The sequence below is a fragment of the Haemaphysalis longicornis genome, unplaced genomic scaffold, assembly GCF_048455015.1.
Source record: "Haemaphysalis longicornis isolate Haplotype H1 unplaced genomic scaffold, Haemaphysalis longicornis Haplotype H1 scaffold_10, whole genome shotgun sequence".
Taxonomy (NCBI): Eukaryota; Metazoa; Arthropoda; class Arachnida; order Ixodida; family Ixodidae; genus Haemaphysalis; species Haemaphysalis longicornis.
Genome location: NW_027526204.1, coordinates 14,487,078 through 14,506,584, shown reverse-complemented (window position 1 = coordinate 14,506,584; position 19,507 = coordinate 14,487,078). Strand labels below are relative to the sequence as shown.

Here is a 19,507-nt window from a genome sequence, read left to right as displayed (position 1 = left end):
GAAGGGTGACAGTGGAACCTAGCCATCCTGATGTGCTAGCTTGGGGCTCCACCACCGCGCGACACTAGCGCAGACACCAAAACAATTCGGCATGTGAGCTTAGTGATTCCCATTCATACCGATTTAAACTAGTCAGTTTAGTAAGCTTGAGAACTGCGAGAAAGCTGAGGGCACTTTTATAATTCCTATTTATCAGAACCTGTCGCAACTTTCGCCTTTTGTAATACCTCTTAAAACACAACCGAATCGGTAATCACCAATTAAGAAAACGGAGTCCCATTCGTGGCAAGCAGTGCGCAAAAGGTAACGTTTATCTAGCGGGCAGATATCTGTATGGGGTTGGTACATTTTATTTTCCTGCCCTGCAAACCAATCCTTAACCTATGTTTGCCGTACGACCAGTTAATTTTGTCGGGTGCGGTTAACCCTACAGGTGCGGTGGAACAAATTCATCAAGCCGTGCGGAGGCACCACGCAATGGACGCGATGCTGCACCGAAAAAGGGCCAAAACAACCGTCGCTGAAGCAGACGACAAAGTTGTACCGCGGACGCCGCCGCTGGCAAGCGCGCACTCCTGCGCGGGGAATGCTAGGAAATTCGTGGCGCCATCTCTAGTGTGCTCCGTTAGTGAAACCCTCCGCCACCCCCACTCCCTCACCTCGCCGTTGCTTCCGACGGTTTAAGAGTTTGTTGTTCCGCACGCCATGAAAGAACTATTGGCTGGTAGAGCTAGAAAGCGTTGCTTTAAAATGGTATTTTTGTGATGGATGAATTCCGCAAGGAAGGAAGGAAGGAAGGAAGGAAGGAAGGAAGGAAGGAAGGAACGTGGGACTAGCGACTGAAGGAACGACCAGTACATAAAAGGCATGAGCATTAACCAAGGAACTTGTCGTTCGTCTACGGTAACCAAAAGGAAGGGTAGGAAGAATTGAAATAGAAGCAGAAGTAAAAAAAACGAGGAGTAAGACCAAAAGAAATAAACTAGAAAAATGAATACCGAAACACATCACAGAACAAGGATGCGTGAAAGAAAGGCAGTAAACAGAATCTTCCACCTTTACAACCCCTACCTACCTTAATTTTTTGCAAGGTGCAGCAGTTCTTATTAATAATTAATTCTTCGCCGTTCGCACGGTTAACAACCTTTCCTGCAGCATGTGTGTCCGGTACAGGACACGTAGTCCGAAGCGATCGAACGCAGTGAGCAACCTTGATAACCATCTGTTTGTAGTACAGGCACTTTTGGGACACTGATGGTGCCTGCCCGAGTCCCAAAAAGCTACAACACCAGTACTTATATTTTTCAAGGACGCAGGATTGTTTAGAATTGTTTCAGAAGCATTACTAAGGTGAATCGTTCTTTTCTCGTCGATTGCCACACGAGAAGGAACACAATACGTTACCGTCTAGGCAGCAACCCAACTGCTAGAAATAACTTTCCACCATCTAAGCGTGTAGAGCATCGCAATTTTCATTGTGGGAAAAGATATCAAAAAGGCGACATTCGGTGGAGAGCAAGACTCACAATACTTTTATCAAGATTTACATTATGTGCAACAACAGATTTCTGTATTTGTTTTTAGTTGTTCATGACCTCTGCTCGTAGCCTCGTTGGAATCATTTCTGTGGGAGGAGACTCGACCATCATTGTTGACCCCATGAAGGGGTGGAGCCTTGAAGGGACACTGCAGAGATTGGATCAGATACCCTACACCTGTAAGTGCACCCTTAAGTCATAAGCAGTGCTCTGTATGTGTTTGTGGTGTTGCTGTCCCCAAAACAAAAATTGTTTCACTAGAGGATGGTTAGTTCGCACGTGAAAACAATTTCTGAAAATAGAGCTTCTTCTGGAGGCAGGTGGGCCTGCCCCAACTATCTTGGCGTCTGACAATGAGTAGTTTTTGTCGTTTGCACCTAAAATAATATAAAGTTTGTATTGAGTAGTTCAGGAGGAAGGACACTGTGGAGTCTTGAATGATTTCAATGAACTGTCTGCTTCGCGAAATATCTTCGCGTGTAGCTGCACGTGTAGCGTCCAGGCTGGAGGACGCTGGCTGATGTTTTGGTTCCAGGGGCATGGTTACAGATACGTCCATGTTTGTAGTAGTAGTAGTAGTAGTAGTAGTAGTTGTAGCAGTAGTAGTAGTAGTAGTAGTAGTAGTAGTAGCAGTAGCAGTAGTAGTAGAAGTAATAGTAGTAGCAGTAGTAGTGGTTGTTGTAGTCGTAGTAGTGGTAGTAGTCGTAGTAGTAGTAGTAGTAGTAGTAGTAGTAGTAGTAGTAGTAGTACTAGCATTAGTAGTAGTAGTCGTAGTAGTAGTTGAAGTGGTTGGTATTGTTGTAATAACAGTAAAAATGTTTTTTGAGCCGGTGAAATGGGAGTGGTCCTTTATTGCAAGAAAGAGAGAGAATAAACGTTTACAAAAACCAAGCGTGGGGATTGTACTGAAGTGTCGGGAATTGGGCCAGTTGGTAGATTCATAGTGGTGAAACAGCGCGCAAAAAAAACCAGGGCAGAAAGAAGAAGACAATTCAGAAAGAATACAGCGCTCGTGTTTTTGTCTTCTTTCTGTCCTAATTTTTTTGCGCGCTGTTTCACCCCCAAGGATTGTACTGAAGCTTGAACAAGGCGTCCTCAGTCTAGGATGCCTTGAGCGCGGTCCGCATCGACAGCCCTTTGAGCCAGCCGAAGCTGGTTGTCCAGGCCGGGGATCACCAAGGCGCCCTCTCAAAGCTCGGCCATAGAAAACTGTAGGTTGGGGGTATCAGTGGGTATTGGTTACACCCTCCGACTCTATGGCGTAGCGTTCGGGGTTCTCGCAAAATCGGCCAAGCGGGGAGTTCTGGGGGTTAGAAAGGTAAAGCCGGATAGGATGGGGGAATGTATTCGTCTGGAGAGCACGTTAATGACGTCGTGCTCTCGGGGTAGAGATGTGTTGAGGGGGAGCGAGTGTCTGACGCGGCAACCTGTAGTGCTGCGTGATCTCTGCGTAAGACGTCAAGGACTGCATGCGCTCGGGTTAGGCAGCGCTGCTGTCGGCGTCCGCTCGGTGGGTCAATTCTCGAGCAACGCCCTCAGCCGCCTTGTTTCCAGGGATACCGTTATGTACCGGAGCCCATACAATCTTGCTTAGCCTCTTCGGGGGCTGCTGCTGGATGATGCGTAGCGTTGTTGTATGCAGGCGTCCCCTAGCGAAATTCTTACAAGCCTGCTGCGAGTCAGTGACAATGATCGCTGCATTAGTTTGTGCGACGGCGACGGCGATTGCTACTTCCTCTGCCTGTGTAGTATTGTCGCTGACAAGACAAAGGTTGCAACGGTGCTTGGTTTTGACGAATACAGTGGAGGCCGTAGCGGACCTACCCGAATAACACGCCGCGTCCGTATACGCCGTTGGTTCGTTGCCATAGATCTTGTATAAGGCTTTTGCTCTGGCTTCCCTCCTGTCGACGTGGTGCACGGGGTACATATTCCGGGGAAGGGGGTGTATCGTGATGTTTTTGCGAACTTCGTGCGGTAAGTTTGCCGTGAGTGCAGGCGGGTTTTCGGGTGCATATCACGGGGAAGGGGGTGTACCATGATGTTTTTGCGGACTTCGTGCGTACGTTTTCCGGGAATGCAGGCGGGTGGTCAAGGGGACCCGAGAGTCTCAGGCGTGAGAGGGCCGTTTCCCCGTTTCCATTACCCCCAGCCTCGCTCTTTGGTTGTTGAGTGAGCCTGAATTAGCTCCTGGGCAATGTTATGAAGCCGAGCCGAAGAAGTCTTTCGGTGGTCGGTGAGACCGAAAGTTCGAGTGCTTGTTTATATGCCTTGCGGGTCATCGCAGTGACCTTCTGTGTCTCGGTGATGCTGAGCTGAGTGTATGGTAACACGTATGTAATCCTCAATACGACAAAGGCATAGACGTGCCGAAGCAGATCTACCTCTCCCATGCCACGGGTTTTCGTGGCGATCCACCGTATCATGCGCGTCACCTGATCGGTCATTGTCTTGAGGTTGGTAATGATTAGTGACTTGGTCTTGTTTGCTTGAAAGGTCATTCCTAGAATCTTTATATGCTGAGGTGGACTGATGGTGCGGCCATCCAGCTTGAGGCACATGGTGGGTGTGCCTGGGGCATGTTTCTGGCGTGGCGAAACGACTAGAAACTCCGATTTTTGCGGAGCGCAGCAGAGGTCGCACGACTTCGCATAATCGCTTATCACATCCGCTACTTCTTGCAAGCGATAAAATTGACGCCGTGGACGTCCAGATGGAAAAGTAATCCGCGCAGAGACCATGCCTGATCCCCGGTATTTTGTTGAGGAGAGGAGGAAGCCCAACGAGGGCAATGTTAAACAGCAGGGGAGAGAGCACTGCTCCCTGAGGCGTACCGCGACCCCCAAGGAGGATTCGTTTTGTGGAGGTGTAACCGATTTTTTTGTTAGCTTTCCTGCCGGAAAGGAAGTCCCTCAGGTATTTGTATGTGCACCCGCCGCATCCAAGTGCGTTTAGGTTCTGCAGGATCTATGTGTGCCGCACATTGTCAAAAGCACCCTTGAGGTCAAGTCCCAGGATGGCCTTTGGGGCATTGCGGGTAGCTGGTATCACGACTTCTTCCTTAAACTGGAGGTCCATATTTTGGGCTGAGAGGTGAGAACGTGACTCCACCATCGTTGTTGGGAATAGCCCGGAATCTTGCAGTGCACCCGCCGCATCCGGAGGTCCATACTTAATCTGGAGGTCCATATTTTGGGCTGAGAGGTGAGAACGTGACTCCACCATCGTTGTTGGGAATAGCCCGGAATCTTGCAGTGCACCCGCCGCATCCAAGTGCGGTTAGGTTCTGCAGGATCTTTGTGTGCCGCACATTGTCAAAAGAACCCTTGAGGACAAGTCCCAGGGTGGCCTTTGGGGCATTGCGGGTAGCTGGTATCATGACTTCTTCCTTAATCTTGAGGTTGATATCTTGGGCTGAGAGGTGAGGACGTGACTCCACCATCGCTGTTGGGAATAGCCCGGAGTCTTGCAGATAGGGCTGCAAAGGGTTAAGAATTACATGCTCGATTAACTTGCCGACGTACGACGCGAGGGATATTGGCCTTAAATTCTCAGTAGATAGTTGTTCCCCCGGTTTTGGTATAAAGCGAACCTCCGCAGTTTTCCATTCCTCTGGTAGTATACTTTCCCGCCACACGTTGTTAAGGTATGCTGTAAGTTCAAGTTTGAATTGTCATCGAGGTTAATGAGCGCCTTGTTTGTAACCTGCTCAATGCCAGGGGATGTGTGGCGCCTCAGAGCGTGAATGGCCGCGGTTACCTCGTGAGTATGGATGTCTTGATCTAGTAACTCCTTGGATTCGCCGGTGTAAGGTGGGAGTGCTTCGTTGGATTGACTGGGGAAATACCTGGTCTTTAAGGCAGCAAGGAGTTGCTTGTCTCCACCGGGGAATGCGTACATTATTCGACCCATGTTCTTATGAGTCTTACAGGGCACCGGATTAATGAGGCATCGAAGCAATTTCCATTGCTTGGAAGTGCTGAGCGTTCCCCTCAACCCTTCGCAAAGAGCTAGCCAGTTTTTTCCACTTAACTTGCTGGCGTATTCAGCTGCTTGTTTTGTGCGCTCAGCTATGCGCTTCTTTAGTTTCTTATTGAGACTTTCGGGCTTCCATCCTTTCAAGAGGCCTCGCCGGGCTTCCCACATGCGCAGGAGCCGCGCGTCTACGCTGCGAGTCGAGGAAGTGGTACTAATATTTTTGCTGTATAATTTAACATCTTGGTTCAGTTGCTGTATCCATCCTTGCACTGGTAAAGTGGTATTTTTAGATTTCTGTCGGCGTTCTTCTCGAAATTTGGACCAATCCGTGAGCATTGCAGTGCCAGCAGTAGTTTTGTAATCTGTGCCTTGGATGGTGGTCGCCAGGATTGCGTGTTTACTTCCGGGATATTCTTGTAAGCTGGTCTAGGAGGCCTATAGGATATTTCTGGTAAAGGTCAGCTCAGGGTTAGTAACCCTCTCGGTGCTCTTACCCAATCTGGTAGAGCCCCTGGGGTTCGTGAGGATCGTAAGTTCGAGATCCTCTATGAGTTTATACAGCATGTTGCCTCGAGGATTGGAGTACACATAACCGCATAGCTGATGGGTCGCGTTGAAGTTTCCGGTGATGAGGAGCAGCCGCTTTGGAGGCAACATGCTCCATAACCGGTTTGAGGGTTGCTTGAGGACATCTTGACCGGCAGTAGATATTCAGTTGGAATAGAGGTCGTCTTTCCCACTTGGGCCCTCTTGGTATAAATTAAAGCAGAGTACCAATCGGTTGTGGTTATTGGAGATGGTGCTGTATGGCAGTAAGTTTTTTTTTCTGGGAGCGTATGGAGGCTTATTCACACGTCGGTTCTGTATGTGGTGTAACCTGGTAGGTGCGCCCTTGTGTTTGCTTCTTGTATTGCTACAATGTCAGAATGGTCGGTGGATGAGGCGACACTTTGTGCAAGGGAATCGTACTTGAGTTTGGACCCACGGCAATACCATTGCCAAATTGTGGTCGTCGGGTTGTCCGGGTGGCGAGCGTTACATTGCTGGAGTTAGACAGCCATCTTGGTTGCCATCATTGTAAGGAGGTATATGTTGTAACATGTAGAGCACTAGATCCTCGGTGGGGAAGACTGCTGCATCTTGGTGCTTTTGCACTCCTTAGCCTCGGGCGCAGTTAGCCTTGCCTCTATTTTAACACATTGAAAGGCAAACTCCGCCGAAAACTGCTGCTACTGATTATTAGCCTGTGCAACAAACTGCCATTGCTCGAGCAGAGTTAGCTTCGCCTCTAGTATAACGCAGTGGTCTGCAAACTGCCGCTGTTAACCATTAGCTTGTGCAGCAAACTGCACTAGCTGGGCTTTTATACGGGAACCGAATTGCTCGAATTGACGCTGCACTTCGGTTTGCATGGCTTCAAATTGTTGCTGCATAGACTGTTGGAGCTTTTGAACTGCGGTCTTGAAAGTGTCTTCTACCTGTTGTATGGTAGCGAACTGTGAAAGGGGATCGTTTTGTTCGAATTTTGATATTGGTGTTGCATAAACGCAATTCAGTGCAGGGTCAGTTGTGGATGCATCTGGTCTTTTCCGTTTGATCACAGGTGGCGCTTCCGCGCTTGTATTAGTTATTGGCCCTGCTTTTTGCATTTCTTCTTTAAATGATGTGAGGTCAGCCCTAATGCGTGTAATTCTCTAATGAGAGTAATGTCCAGCCGGAAGAGATGTAGGGCGTTTTCGACGCTGGCAGGACTTACAGGACGCCACGTGCTCGTATACCCTTGTGGACGTGCCAGGCCCCCCAAAAAAACAAAAAAATGGGCTCGTATGCCGTTATAGGTTTTCTGATGTCTGAGGTGGCCAGCAGTCGCATCGTCATGAAAGGCTTCTAAAATTTGCCGCTGCTGTGCCATCTCCATCTCCATTTTTCTCCATCGACAGCTCTTAATTTAGTTTCCAGGCGACGTAAGCGACTGTTACAAGCTGTGTTATACTGCTCAGTTGGTCCACTATGTTTTTCAATATTGGTCTCCTTGTTGGAGCTTCTCAAGCTCAGACTGTTAGCCGACCGCAATGGAGCGAACCGTCGCAAAAGGAAAAGGTTTTGCCGGTGGCTTTACGCAAGCAGTATGTGAAGGCGATAGCGGTAAACGCGATAGATCGTCCGCATCAAGGATCCTCTTGACCGAAACGTATGTGATACAGAATTCGTGTTCTCACAAACGCAGAATCGATCGACCAAGCCACCAGTAAGGTTGTTTAACGTCGACAACCAGCAGAGTGCGTGTAGTCGGTCACAATCCCTGAAATGGCGGCCATATAAATATGGGAGAAATTTCTGCACAGCCCAAACGACCGGAAGACACTCTTGTTCTATGATGCTCTAGTTTTTTTCCGGTAAGCGTGATAGAGCGACTGCCATAAGCAACAGGCCGCTCTCTTGACTAAAAATCATGTTGTAGAAGGACTGCACCAATGCCGGTCCCGCTGGAGTCGTGACGGAGGAGTGCGGATCTTGTTTCATCGAAGTGGCACAACACTGGGCGAGAAGTACGAACATGTTTAAGAGCTTCAAAAGGTTTTGTTAAGAAATAAAGACGCGCAGGCAGGGGCGACAGTAGGGGGAGTAGAAGGGGAGGAAGAGGAGGATCACGCCGCTCACTATCTCGCTAATCGGCTCCAGTATCTACAACAGCAACAGCATTAACGAAAATTCCTTCCACGACAACAGACAAAAGTTTTGTAGGCCTTGAGGAGGAGTTGCGCATTTTGCGGGTTACATAGTTTCACCGTCCAAAACTGCCGGCGCTAGCTTTCCGAGGGGTTGTCGGGAACGTGGGATGTCGGGCGAAGAAAGGACACTGACCGTCGATACGGTGAGGGTGATCGGCCGCGCGAGAGACGATTGGTCTGAGACGGGTCAAGCGAGGTGGGGGCGGCGATGAGAGACGCTGGGGCGTGTCATATGCACGACGTTGGGAACCGTAAGGAAAGCCGACATCACGTTCAAACAGTGTGTACCATCTTCGTTCATCTTGCAGACGGCGTCGAAGGAAGCGGGATATGTGTACCCGAATCTTGCATTAATAGCAGACGGGCCGGTCGCTCGGCAAAGCATTGCAAGGAGGCCGCATGTTCGTGTACTAGCCCCGTGAAACCCCCGCTGGGGAAATCGCTGTTAAATAGCTTGGTTCCAACTGGGTAACCAATGGCAAGGGCGGTCGCAATGCGATCGCGGAGTAGGGCGGGGTGAGTGTTGTAACAACGGCAGATGCCGTTGGCATCACAGTCGTCATGGATGTCAGGTATTCCTTCGCAAATGCAATAAAAATGGGCCACTGAGACAAAGACCAAACTTCATGTTATTACAGACAGAGAGCGAGAGAAAGGGAGAGGGAGAGAGAGAGAGAGCATATAATGGTAAAAGTGAGGTTAGCCGAGCCATACCGCTTAGCATGCTACGCCATTGCAGGAAGGAAAACATGAGGGTCTGTGAACTAAAATGAATAAATAAATAAATAAATAAATAAATAAATAAATAAATAAATAAATAAATAAATAAAGAACGAGGTGATGCGCACCAGTGTTCAAGCGCATTTTCAGAGTTTGGAGAGCACATACACAGAGTTTTGAAGTTAAGTTGGTCAAAGCACTTGTTCCAAGCCAGTACTACGCAAGAACTTCAACCGAGCTTCGGTATGGCCTGGTGTGGGTCTGACCAAGGGCCCAAAACGTACCTTAGTTCAAGGCCTGCGTGGTGTGGCATACACGAAGTTGTTAGGAGAGTCTGCCTTGGCACTGTTAAGTTTGGACAGCTAACCAATGGTACAGGTACAGATGATATGTTTGATGTTTTCTGTTACATGGCATGTTGGAAAGAGTGGTGAAGTGTCCTGCTGAATTTTGCAGAGGAAAGGCCGTGTGTACGCCACGTTGAGACGTAGGCGGTGCAATAGCGCTTCCGCACGCTTGCTGAGCACAGGAGGCATCTTGAAGCTGCATTTAGGGTCAATAATATGCAGAGGCGTGTACTGACAATTCTTGTATGTCCAAGTGCACCGCTGTGTTCTCCAGGCATTCGAATGTGCGAGGGTTGCCGCATCCTTTCTTGTAAAAGGAACGGGCAGCGGCGGAACAGAGAGGTTGTGGGCGATTGAGGCTGCAGCATCAGCTGCAACCTTTACGGCGACTCCGCAGTGATCAGGAAGACATTGCAGTTAAACGCTGGGCCGCTGTTGTGTCGCTTGGAGGTGGAGATGATGTATCTCCCATGTCATCTTATCTTTCGGCAGAGATCCTTAGTATACTAGAGCGGACCGGGAATCTGTGAAAAAAGTCCCTTGAGTAGGAGGCTGCTTTAAGATGTAGTGAAAAGCAGCCCGCAGCCAAGCGATGTCGGTCGCCATCGTTGACGTCGTCTCGTGGCTAAGTGGAACGCAAAAAGTGGGACGCAAGGGGGTTCGCGACGAGGGAATCCAAATCCCAATCGCCGAAGAGGTACCCGTCACTGATACATCCGTGTACGCATGCGTATGGGCATTATAGTGACTATTAATAAACTCCAAGGCAAACGATTTCAAAGCTGGGGGCGGCATGGGTGCTTTTCGCTTTAATCCAGGAACAGTGGTTGTGATTTTCATGGGAGGGAACATCCATGGTGGGTGAAGAAAAGCGGCTGGGGCCTGGAAATGTGAAGGTAGGACCTCCTGCGCCCTGGACACATAGACCACTGCTAGTTGATGCCCACGCTGTAGTGTTAGAATGCGCACTTGCGTTCGACATAGCTAAGTGCCTGCAGACTAGGAAACGGAAGACGTCTACTTTCTGTCATGGTTCCCCCAGTGCATGTAGTCTTCGGAACCACAAGACAGATTCGTAGTATTTCGGCCTGTAGCCCTTTTAGCCCTCTACAGTTCCCCTTGGAGAGTGGGGTCAGTGCTCGGAGGCTGTAGCGAGGAGGCTTTCACAGAGGGCATCATATTTACAGCAAAAATAAGCAGATACATATGAGAGAAACGGAATAGAATTATTGAAGGTACACTTCGAAGGCTGCGTACAGGACACACGCGGCACACATTCTTACCTTTTAATCAGCACACAAAGAGTACAATGTTCGAGATGTGGACAAGCGCGTACCGTCGTTCACCTTCCTGTTGAATGCAAATAACATGAGGCTGATAGGCGCAAACATTGTCCTGAACTGTACACCCCCCACATCCCTATTCACCCAGCACATTACCTCGCAGGTGATCTCATGTTTGTATGCAGTCGTGTTTTAGAGTTTTATTTAGCGTCCCACTTTTACGAACAATTTCGTATCGACCATAATTGTCTCACTGATTTTTGTTTCACTGATTTTTTCCACTGATAATGGGTTGTCTTCGTAATCACTGAAGACTGAATTGCATTTAAATTCATCACTTTTAGTTCTTAGCAGCATGATCCTCTACACCAATAGGTTGCTTTTAATGAAATGCCCCCCTACACCATTTTCAATCATTTTACCTATTGGAGTATACTTCCAAGAAAATATACAAAACACTGATATTTGGCGCTTTTTCGCCAAGTCGCCCTTGCCTCAATAAACAACACATACGACTGTCAGCAAAATTAGGGGAGGTTTGTAACGGTCCAACACTCTGCATCAACATTTTGCGTTCCTATTGACGGTCATTTTCATCCGAAAGTGTTAAGCTCATTCTTCCGTGTCCAAAGGGTTCAAGTTAGGGCTGCCGCCACATTTCTCGTAGAAATATTTCTTGGGGCAAAACATTGGGGTCACGTTAACGATAAGGCCATGGAGGAAATAGCACTCTTTTGCATAGCGGAACCATCATATCATCGGTGAGAAAGCAGCCAAACGAATGCTACAATTTTTATAGAGTGGCGCCTATGCGAAGATGCAACCTTTATTTGTGCTCACACAGCTCAGTTGTTGTTTAAGATGAAGTAATTCTTAAGAAGCTGTATTGTGCCCTTCTGCACTTTTACTTTCTTATTTCGCGCAAGTGACACGCATTTTGTTTCTACAATTTAGTACAACTTTTGCTATTACAGATGGCACCACCACACCCATCCCACGTGCCTTAATCGAATTGAGGAAGAGCATTAGGAGAGTTCACAAACTTCTCTCCGTGGGAAGGAGGTCACAATCATACTCTGTCTTCATTTTGGCAGACGGTAAGCTTTTTTATAACAAAGATTTAAGACGAGGTCTCATTGTAATGCGGCTCACGTGGTATGTACCTCTAGGATAAACGAAGAAACAATTGTAGCTAGACAGTACTTACCTTAACGAACAATGACCCCGAAAATGACAAAATAACAATATCCATACATTAGCAAGAAATCACACCAGACATGTGCGGCCTTTCACAATGATAACTGCATTAACCGCGGAGTAGCACCTTACAAACTCTTGCAAATGTTCGAATATTTCCAAGGAACCCCAAGTGCAAAAACGCCTACTAACATTATCCCGGAACCATGTATAGATATTGATGTAGTATTCATTTTATCTTAAATTCTTTATTCGAGAGCTTGCAGCACCATTTCTGGAAGCTACCACTGCGAGAGGAGTACTTGGAAGCAATTTGGAACAGAGCTATCTCGGTTTCTCTCCCTCTCTCTCTCTCTCTCTCTCTCTCTCTCTCTCTCTCTCTCTCTATTTTGGCGATAACCTCCAGTAAAAGTTTATTTACAGGGAAAACGTGTTCCCCCAAGCACTCGCGATGCTACAGCTACCACAAGGGAGCTTAAACCTCTTTTCTCTCCTCTGTTCTCCCCCAGCTCGTAAGCGCATCCTAAGACTTATTCCTCTTGTTCACTGTTCTGTTCTGTTCTGTTCTGTTCTGTTCTGTTCACTCTGTTCTGTTCACTTCTTACTCTGTTCTTCCTCTGTTCACTCTGTTCACAGAAGCCGCCCCGTTGGCCAATGGGGGAATTTCGCCGCAATAATAAAGGTAGCGGCGTTGCTCCCCCTTCTAGTTGGCATCGTCCCGATGCCAAGGAAGCAAAACAAAAAGCAGGCACAGCCACTGTTGAAGATCATTCTTTCGGGGGCAGGATATACGCATAGAAAGCGGAATACCTTGATTGATGGCAGCTTTTTATGCCTACTCAAAACTTCTTACTATGCTGTAGAAAATGGTTTATTACAATGTGCCGTACTACGTCCATTGCAATGAAATATGCCCACCTGACCCTTATTTCACTCAAGCGAATCCTGCCACTAGCAGTAAAGATCACACTATATGCAGATGACATCTGTATCTGCTGTGTCTCACGTTCTCCGCGATCTACACAGTACGGCCTACAGAAAGCCCTCCATAACATCTCCAGCTACCTCGCAGCCCGTGCCTTCAATTGCCCCCAGTTAGAGCGTAACCATAGCCTTCACACGAAAAAACAAGGATCGTTCTACGCTTATTATAATCGGTCGCTCACTCTCATATCCACGAGTCAAAATATTTCTCGTATTTTTATTAGAACACACCTTGACCTGGTTACCCAAGGTTAAACGGTTATGGGCCCGCTTCTGCTAGGCTAATGAGGTTATGAAAAGTCTTGCGGGTTTACGATAAGACAGAGATTGCCATTCAATGGTTATGGTGCTCAACAGCTATATAGAAGATATGCAGCGGTGCTTCCATCTTGCCCTATATTAAATATCAGAAACAACCAAGAAGATTATTGATTCAGCAAGAAAAAACAATTTATGCATGTGTCCTGTGCTTCCGAAGGAATCTTCCTGTGTCTGAACCCTTGCAGATGCACGTTAGTTGCCTTTTGATGTGATTAGAAAGCAGAAGACTGTCCGTGTGCACCTGATGCAAAAGCTTCACTCAAGAAACCAATTAATATGCCGGATAACGTTATGCTGCTCGAGGTGTAGAGTCTCCCAAGAAATTGGCAGTATACCACTGTTAATTCCAAGTGAGGTGAAAGAAATGGTGCCACCACATTTCCTTCCTTTGAACGTTACTACCTTGCAAATACAGTGTCGCATCTCTGTAATTAAACTAAAGAACACAATGCCCCTGACGGAATGCCTACACATCATGCTAGATTACATTTTAAAGTGTATTCCGCTATAACACACATACTTACGGATAGATCATCATTCGTCTCGTCAATCTCGTCATCTGGATTGTTCGTGCCACTCACTAGTGAGTTTTTATTTCGACTGGAGCGATCTACAGCGGCTCAGCTCTATGACATCAAAGAAGCAATTGTTTATTTTTTGCGCCACGAGCTGCACCAGTCGAGCATATTTAGGGACTCTAAGGCAGCTTTGGAAGTTTTGTGAGTGAGAAGTAAGTCTTCCACCTACCACATCGCAGCCTGCGATGTCACTTTCCTTTCCTACATCGCTTGCATCGCTGGACACCGTATAAAATGGCAATGAATACCTGGCCGTAGTGGGATCATGGGAAACCAAAAAACCGACGAAGCGGCTTCTAAGGGCCTTAACCACAGAAATACCATAAATTGTTCTCTAAAATAACACACACTTCTACGCGGGCGCATCATGTCGCAGTAACTAAAGGAATCCGGCTATGCTGTAACCAACCGAACAATCACTTCCTTTTGCACGCGGTTGACACAGTGCTGAAATGAGTACTTCCAAGACGGGTCCCTCATAGCCTAGAAACCTTATAGCATCGCGTACGACTTAACTCGCCTTACACGAACACGTGCCTTCTTCACCTTGAACTGAAGACCAACCCCTACTGTGACAACTGTTCTTCTGTAGAAACAGTTGGGCATATTTCATTAAATCTGTGGCCTACTTGGCAATATGATCACGTTGTTTGAAGATGTTGAACGCCGAGAACGAAGGCTGGTCTCTCTGAAGACCATTCTGGGACCATGGACTTCCATCAAAGCAGCTTCAGGGCTCTCAAACGTTTGTTCGCCTATTTGGAAGACGTTTCAACATAATGAATTCTGTGACGCAATCTAAACGCACATCAAGCCACGCCGGTTTTCCTTTATTAAATATATTTTTCTGTCAACCTCTTTCTAGGGCCTTTCTTCACTGCATCCCCAGTCCGCAGTAGAGAAGCATGTAGGCGACGGTAAATGCCGCCAACACTCTCTGCTTTTCTAATAAAGTGCTTCCTTCTTCCTCTCTCTCTCTCTCTTACTATCTTCCCATTACAATGATGAGCTGATTCGGGTGATGACGGGGCGCATGCTCATTGTATGTGTGGAAATGAGACGAAAAAGACGGTAGAATACGGATATGCTTTACGGTATAGTTGATGGGGTATAATACACTAGCCGACCGATTTTTTGCACTCCGAAAATTCAGACTTCTGGATATTCTAGTATTTCGCCAGGAACCGCCACTTCTGCCATAGGAGTAATGTATATGAACGGCAGATGTTTCGGAGAAAATAATGTCAAAAGTTGAATTTTCCAGAGAAATGTTTTTTCGACAGACCCTCGGTGCGACTCCAGGACGACGCTTTTATGAATCCTAAGCCGCTTGGCTAGCTTAAGATTGGATGGGATTGGCCTGAATCCCACCGTAATAACAAACATTGATATTATAGGTCATAATATAGCCTGTAGTCCTGTGTGGTGCGCAGAGCTATCGCACCACAAGATCGTGCGCCAAGTGACCACGCTGCTGAAAAGCGGCTCTGACTCTCACGAAGACACTACCGACATCTGGCAACCGTCAACGCAAGACCTTGTCAACGCTTTAGCGTTGTTGCCAATGTTTACAAAGAAACCGAGAAGCTGGCAGAGATTCAAGCTCTCACACGACGGAGGAAGTTAAGGCGAGGAACCATTAGCGACCATTTGCGACAGTTGTCTTTAAATGAAATATAGTTCGTTTTCGCAACTCGCGCATTTTCAGGACTAATCACTTATTCGGACTTTTTTTCGTTCCTTTCCTGGCCCGCAAAATCGGTAGACTACTGTACTAGCTGGTGTCTAAGTGGGGAGGGACAAAGTTTGTAGCGTACGGTATGTATTTGCCTGTTGAGGTGTGAGTGAGGTATGTGGTAGTGTGAAATGTCCAAGATAGGCAAGGCTATCCAAATAGGTGAAGAGGCTGTCTCTGCAGGACTTGAAAGGGCGAGTGGGAGTCTACATTGAGGCCCTGCGTGACTGCAGTTCGGGCCTGCTCACGGGCTCCCTATATTGCCGGGGAGATATGTAAGGGCCGGTAGCCATTTCATATCAATTCTTTTACGTGCATGAGGCCTTGTCTTAAGGAGTACCTGAATATCGAATGGGATATCTTACCGGAGCTGTAGTTATCTATGGCCGCTTTTGGGCCAAATGCGGGGGTCTGAGTTGGGGGCGGTGCAACTGCCAAGACTACAGCAATGTCTCCGTCGGAAGTGGAGTACTCGGGTTGGAATGATCCTTGAACGATAGGATGTAGAATTGAATTTACGGCCGTTACTGCGACAGCGTCTGTGCTAAGATGTGTCGCCATTGCGGACCGGGGGGGAATCGAAAAGGGTACGTTTTTTTGGGTGCCTCAGCCCTCGAACTTCTGCGTCGTTCATTTTCGCAAGGCACATACGTTTGAAAGGGGCGCAATATGCGTGCAGACACTGAATTCGACAGAAGGATGGCTGCTTTGGTGCTGGTATCGCTTAGTGAAAGATATATACACAGCTGGCGTAGTATAGCGATACCAGAGTGAATTTTAGTGAGGCGGATAAATTAGGAGGCCTGCTGGGCTCTACGAATCTCGCCGTAAGTGTTGTGAACCGCTAGTTGAAGTAGATGAAGAGTGGGGTGGTAGCTCTAGGAACAATTTGCATGCTTTGCGTATTGTTCTGTCGAGCCGTTCTCTGTCAGTTTCTGTTAGGTAGCGGAAGGGAGTTGTATATGCAACGTGGAAATCACGGAAGGAACAATGACAACTAAGGTGCCTTCTTTCACGTCTGCATGGCGGTTAGACACTCCTGCGAGGAGTCGGGTAGTTTGAGCGTCAAGGTGTTTGGTCTTATAACGCTGTGGGGTTTACACGGCACCTTGTGCTGTGGTAAACTGGTGAGGGTAATGTGGAGAAATATCAGTGTTTCAAGTTTGTGTATGTAATGATCAGACTTTGAGGGATGTACGTAAGCTTTCCTTGTGCCAAGTAGCGTTCTGCAATCTGGAGTCCTTGTTGCAGGGTGTCCTGAATGTCAGCGTCTTAGCCCTCTATGTCCATTGGTTGGTGTATTCAGGGTAAAAAGAGCAGTAGACATGGTAAATACTAGACAGTTCGGTATGGAGGACTTTCATTGGGAGGTTCACGGGAATTAGGCGAGTATCGAATATTTCCATTTCGTAGCAGACATGATGTTCAGAGACGAAGTAGAATAGAAAGGGCGGAGTACTGTTGCCCTACACAAACTCAACAAAGTGCTTTATATGTTGTTGGTTTTTACACAGGAACAGAGGACGTTCGCCACCATCTTACATTTTACTTGGGGAGCAAAATACTGCAGAATGGAAGTCTGGAAATGTTCAGCCTCGGAGTCAGGGGATTGTCTCAACATTCGTCCTTGCGGCGCCTGACATGGCGGCCTTCGGAAGCACGCATCTTTATGTTACGTGACTACGATGCTATGAATTCGCTTTCCCAAGCCATCAACAATGGTAAGCTCTACTGCACATAACATAAATTTGGTGGTTCACCATCTGCTTTACGAAAAATGAAAGGGAATGATCAGAGCGGTCCGGCACTAAGAACGCCGTCTTCGATTGGTCCTTATGAAATTCGGACACCTAAAGGTGTTGCGGCGCTAAACCATTACTCGTCAAGCGTGTGAAAGCTGGTGCATGCACAAACTGGTCAAATTCTTGTCAGTTTAAGGCAAACGATTTAACAGCAGAGCTCTTGAAGCTTCATTTCAACCCATGGCAGGCGTCCTAATTATACGTTGCAGAAAACGTGAAGAGAAGGAAAATGCTAAGCCAAAAATGAGGCTGTGAAAAAAAGACGCTAAAAGGAAAAGGGACAAGGAGGCATGGAACCGACGAGTAAGTGTGGAGAGGGCGCGTCGCGCCGTTGTGTCGGGGATTGGCCTTGTAAGCTGTGACACGCACATGTTCTCATAGTTGAAAGAGACGGTGCGCTCGGCGGTATCAGTGTCCGATCTACTTATAAGACGGGCATACTTGAGAAAACACAAGTTAAAGCTAGTAAAGACCACCAGCTCGACTTTTCTTCCGTCTCCGCATAATAACTGCGAAACTGGCGTAATTTTTGCTTTTGTTTTGCAAGGGCTAAAAATGGCGAAGGCTAAGTTTTAAAACATCACGTTTTTTGAGACAATGCTTCTTGTTTGTTTCTAAAACACTTGCAAAGCTGTCTAAAATACTTCTACAATGTTGGTAAAGAGTTTGGTGTCTTTGTGTTTCGTGTGAGGTCTTCACGGCAAATACCTTATGCGGTATCATATAAAAAATGGCGACACAATGAAAGCCTTTCTTTCGGGCCACATATCTGCGAGTGTTACCTGGGCTGCGTGTTGTGGGTGCAGGTGATATTTCAGGGCATGGAGGCTGCATTTTTCGAAGCGGGGAAATAAAAACGGAAGAGCGACTGACGCTACATTGGTTTGTTATCTTGGTCGCGTCCACAGAGCACCTATCGTTGCTAGTGATCGTCTGGTCGCATTATTCTATTGAGTGAAATTTGTTGACTGAGTAAAGTCATACAGTTCTGATGAAAAAGTCTAACTTTAACAATGCTGATTAGAAAGCAGGCTTTTGCACGGAAACCAATATTATTGGTGGGTGATGTGTTCCTTGAGCTATTCATGAGCTATATACTTTCCATATAGTTATCCATATAATTTAAACATATATAATTTATATATATAATTATCCATATAATCCATATAATTTCCATGTAATTATCCATGAGCTATATACTTTTCAATAAGTTATATGAAATCCCAGGAAATCATACAGCATTAATAGGTACAAAAACGTATATAAAAGCCAATAATTCCAAATTCGCTGTCTTCCTAATTCCCTGTCCTTAAACGAGCCATGAAGACAAAATGCAGGTTTGTTTTATTCGACAGATTTCGTGTTATGTATTGCCCCGAGCGCTTGTCCGGTAGCAAAAGATGCTTTATTAACTGTGAAATTATTCAATTTAAACTAAAATTTTGATTCTCGCGCCAAAACGTGTGTTTGAACGACGTTTGCAATGACATCATACCAGCAGGTCATTCAGCTAAACTTGGTGTGGAGCGCCACGGCCGGACTCGACTCTCCTCCTCCCGAGCCGTGTCAGGCCGTGGGAGCGGAGACTTGCTTAGTGTTGTCAACCTAGATGGTGCCACCACACCGCGGCAAGCCGTTTTCTACCTTTGGTTTGTTTGTGAACATATTTAAACGTGGCTTGTTTCTTCATGGAGACAATAGTCGTTTCGCTAAACATGGTGCGCGCTCGACAAATACGGTCACGTAAGACATCGTCGCTTGCGTCAATCGCCCACTGTCGTCTGATACAACCACAAAACATCGAACTTCTGTGCATCTAAACGAGGCATAGTGCGCGCACTACCAACAGCAGTACGCATCGGTACTTCTATGTTTACGTGTGCTTTCTTAACTTCCACTGTTTGTCGAACCATTCTTACTTATATAAAAAGAATGTGCCCTAAATTTAACCGTACATAGCTCGTTCAGCAAGCTTATGAGTTGTGCCTAATTTGCGTTTGTTTTTTGGCCTCCACCAATCGGACAGCTGGCTGATGCGACATCATAGGTTCTGCTGCGGGAAATGAGCTAGTGGGTCGCATGCCCATTTCATTTTTTCCTAATTGTACAGCTTTTTTCAGCGAAGTTTACGTTAAAAGAGGTATCGGCATTATTTTAACGAGGCAATCTTTTGAATGAACCAAACTTGCATTTTGTCTTCACGTCCTATTTAAATACGCATACCTCGTCATCCGGCACTAGAAACAGTTTCCAGAGTACTTCTGAAACAGCAAATAACAGGTTATAAACTAT

At 46.8% G+C, this 19,507-nt stretch overlaps 1 protein-coding gene across 1 annotated transcript in view; it reads left to right on the top strand.

Moving 5' to 3' along the window:
* LOC144159727 (complement factor H-related protein 5-like) overlaps nucleotides 1–19,507 on the top strand; it is a 123,310-nt gene that overhangs the window by 96,262 nt on the left and 7,541 nt on the right. The window contains exons 10-12 of the mRNA XM_077691430.1: nucleotides 1,585–1,717; nucleotides 11,573–11,695; nucleotides 16,928–17,134. Of these exons, the coding sequence (XP_077547556.1) occupies nucleotides 1,585–1,717; nucleotides 11,573–11,695; nucleotides 16,928–17,134 (463 nt within the window). The remainder of the gene's footprint in view (nucleotides 1–1,584; nucleotides 1,718–11,572; nucleotides 11,696–16,927; nucleotides 17,135–19,507) is intronic.